General features: G+C 58.3%; 1 protein-coding gene across 1 annotated transcript; it reads left to right on the plus strand.

Moving 5' to 3' along the window:
* The first annotated feature begins 594 nt into the window (after positions 1 to 594).
* On the plus strand, positions 595 to 1,920 carry LOC141026478 (uncharacterized). Its single transcript, XM_073503122.1, has 2 exons — positions 595 to 997; positions 1,068 to 1,920. Exon 2 carries the CDS (start codon positions 1,145 to 1,147, stop codon positions 1,754 to 1,756), a length of 612 nt encoding a protein of 203 aa, XP_073359223.1. The 5' UTR covers positions 595 to 997; positions 1,068 to 1,144; the 3' UTR covers positions 1,757 to 1,920.
* Positions 1,921 to 2,738: the final 818 nt, after the last annotated feature.

The following is a 2,738-nucleotide window of genomic DNA, read 5'->3' on the forward strand; positions in this document are numbered from 1 at the left end:
CAAGGCGCCTCCTTAAGGGACCATTTTTTTAAAGGTAAGGCCAACTTTATTCATTAACGGATCGGTTCATAGGGATACAAAAGGGGCCGTGCGGATAGGGTTGGGCATTCGGTTCCCCCGAACCGATCGGGTCAGTTCCTCGGCGTATTTAAAATTCCGGTTCTACCAAAATACTGACCGATCTGTCAATGGAAAATTAGCTGACCGAACATTATTTGCATCGAAATTTCGGTGCGCTCGTCGGTTCGACCGAACAACACCGAGATATATTTGATAACAGTTAGAATCACTGCCTCTAGTCAGAATCTACAGTGCACGTACCATTAGCAGGAGCTGGTATACTTTATTCTGATGTACAATGCCTCCTTGGCTACTACCTCCGATTGATTCTCCCGAGCAACTCTGTAAAATTAGCGGTGGGGCTCACCAGGTGAAGGGCGAGTTTGGTTGCCCGCATCGAGCCCAACCAGGCCCGCGCGGTGCAGCATCTTTTTGGGCCTCGGTTGTTTGGTTCCTCGCATACACTGTTAAGCTTGGGAACGGCCGAATCCGGAGTTTCTCCGGAGCCAGGCCGGAGCGATGCTTCGAAACGCACGTGGGTGGCTTCCTGAAGACGTGTGTCTCGAGTTAATCCCCCTCTCTCTCCCTGATCCTCAATCCCCTCTCTCTCCCTCTGCTCCAGATCCCGTCGATCCCGTTCGCCATGGGAGCAGGTAGCGGCGCGGCCACGGCAGGGAGCCGAGTGCGGAGCGGCCGGGCAGCAGGGCGCGGGTGCGGCCACGGCAGGGAGCCGAGCGCGGAGCGGCCGGGCAGCAGGGCGCGGCTGCGGGCGAGCGCGGCGAGGACATGCGCGGTAAGGACGGGCGCGTGCGACCTCGCCGGCCACAACGTGAGCTACGCCACCCTGCACCATGTACCATGTACGCGTCCTCCGAGTCCTGAGTGCTAGCTTCGGGCTCAAGTTCTACATCGGCGGGATCCCCATGGCGTGCACCATGTACGTGTCCTCTGAGTACTCCTCTACATCATGTTAGTTCACCATGTTCTAGTTCGAGCATGTCCTCCAGGTGGTGCGCATCGCCGGCCGGCTGGCCGGAGGCTGGAGCTTGTCTCGAGGGCTGCGAGCTTGCCGACCCCCGACGGGATGGCGCCGGAGATCATGTTGTTCTGCAAGAATATGGCGCGGAGGCTGGAGAGCTCGAGCAGGTCGTCGGGGATGCCCCTGATGATGCGGTTGGAGCGGAGCGACAACACCTGGAGGTTGGGGAGGCGGCCGATGGTCGCCGGCGGGATGGCGCCGCCGAGGCCGACACCCGGGAGGCGCAGCTGGACGACGGTGGACTGGGCGGCATCGCACATGACCCCGACCCAGGCGCAGGCCAGCATGGAGGTGTTCCAGCCGAGCCTCCGCTCGTGGGGCATGTCCGTGAGGAACGCCAGCAGCGCGGACCGCTCGCTCGGAGGCGGCTCCGCGAAGGCGAGGCATGCGAGCGACGCGACGGCCGCCAGCAGCACCGTGCAGGACACGACGGCGGCCATTGAGACGGGCGCGGGCGCGTCTATGAAGAAGGCATTGGGAGGCAGAGCTGAAGGTGACTTGGCTTGTTGGGGGAAAATTTGGGGGAGAAGGAAGTGGGACTGTGCGCGGCGAGGAGCAGCGAGGCACCGGCGAGCCGGGCGCGGCCACGGTGCTGCGCATGGAGGAGTCCAGGTGCCGGGCGCGTCCATGGTCACCGGGAGCTGGCCGTGGGCATGATGGGCAGAGGAAGCTCCGGCGCACTCAACGTGTTCGATGAACTGAGAAGCCAAACCTGGTGACTGTTAAGTTTTGTTGTTAACTCCTAATCACATGCATGTATGCAACCAAATGCCGGGTAAAAATTGCATCTCGATGACAAGACTGCCAATGCAGGCAACCAATCAACTGGTCATCTACGTTTTTACCCTGTTTTTGCTTACCCGGGCTCTGCTCAGCGTGGCTCGTTTTTCCACTCTGAGCCAGGCCCGGCAGCGAAAGCAACCAAACACGCCCGAAGTACCTACCCAAGGGAGTACTACTTCTCTTTTACACAAAATTTACAGCGACGGTGGCTCAGTTGGTCAGGCTTACCAGCTCCCGATGCGGCACTGCCACTCGTGCACTTATAGCGACAAGGTAGAAAATAGACTGTCCATGTTCTTACAAAAGAGTACCTGAGTAAGGAACAGGCCCGCAGGTCTGACATCTATGTTTACTCGGTTTTCGGTCCATTCGGGTAATCAAGTGATACACCTGAATTCATAGGACTAATTTCGGTTTTCAACAAATGCAAACCGAACATACTACCGAAGTTCTCGGATTCGGTGAATTTGGCTTCGGTGCCGGTTAATTCGGTTTGGTACGTCGGTTTTCGAGTTATATGCCCAGCCCTACGTGCGGAGCACTTAGCCACAAGTGACCCTGCACTAGTAGAAAAAGGCCCAATTGTCCCGGTTTATAAGGCCCATTTGTCTCGGTTAGGGAACCGGGACTAAAGGGTCGGTACTAAAGCCCAACACCTTTAGTCCCGGTTCTTATACCAACCGGGATAGATGGGGCTCCACGTGGCCGCTGCGGCTTGCCCAGGCAGGGGGGCCTTTTGTCCCGGTTGGTAGCACCAACCGGGACTAAAAGGCATCCACGCGTCAGCAGTACAGGGGCTGGGATTTTTTTGAAAGGGGGGGGGGGGGGTGGGGGCTTGGGGGTTTTGGGGATTTTG

The sequence above is a fragment of the Aegilops tauschii genome, chromosome 7 (assembly GCF_002575655.3).
Source record: "Aegilops tauschii subsp. strangulata cultivar AL8/78 chromosome 7, Aet v6.0, whole genome shotgun sequence".
Classification (NCBI taxonomy): Eukaryota; Viridiplantae; Streptophyta; class Magnoliopsida; order Poales; family Poaceae; genus Aegilops; species Aegilops tauschii.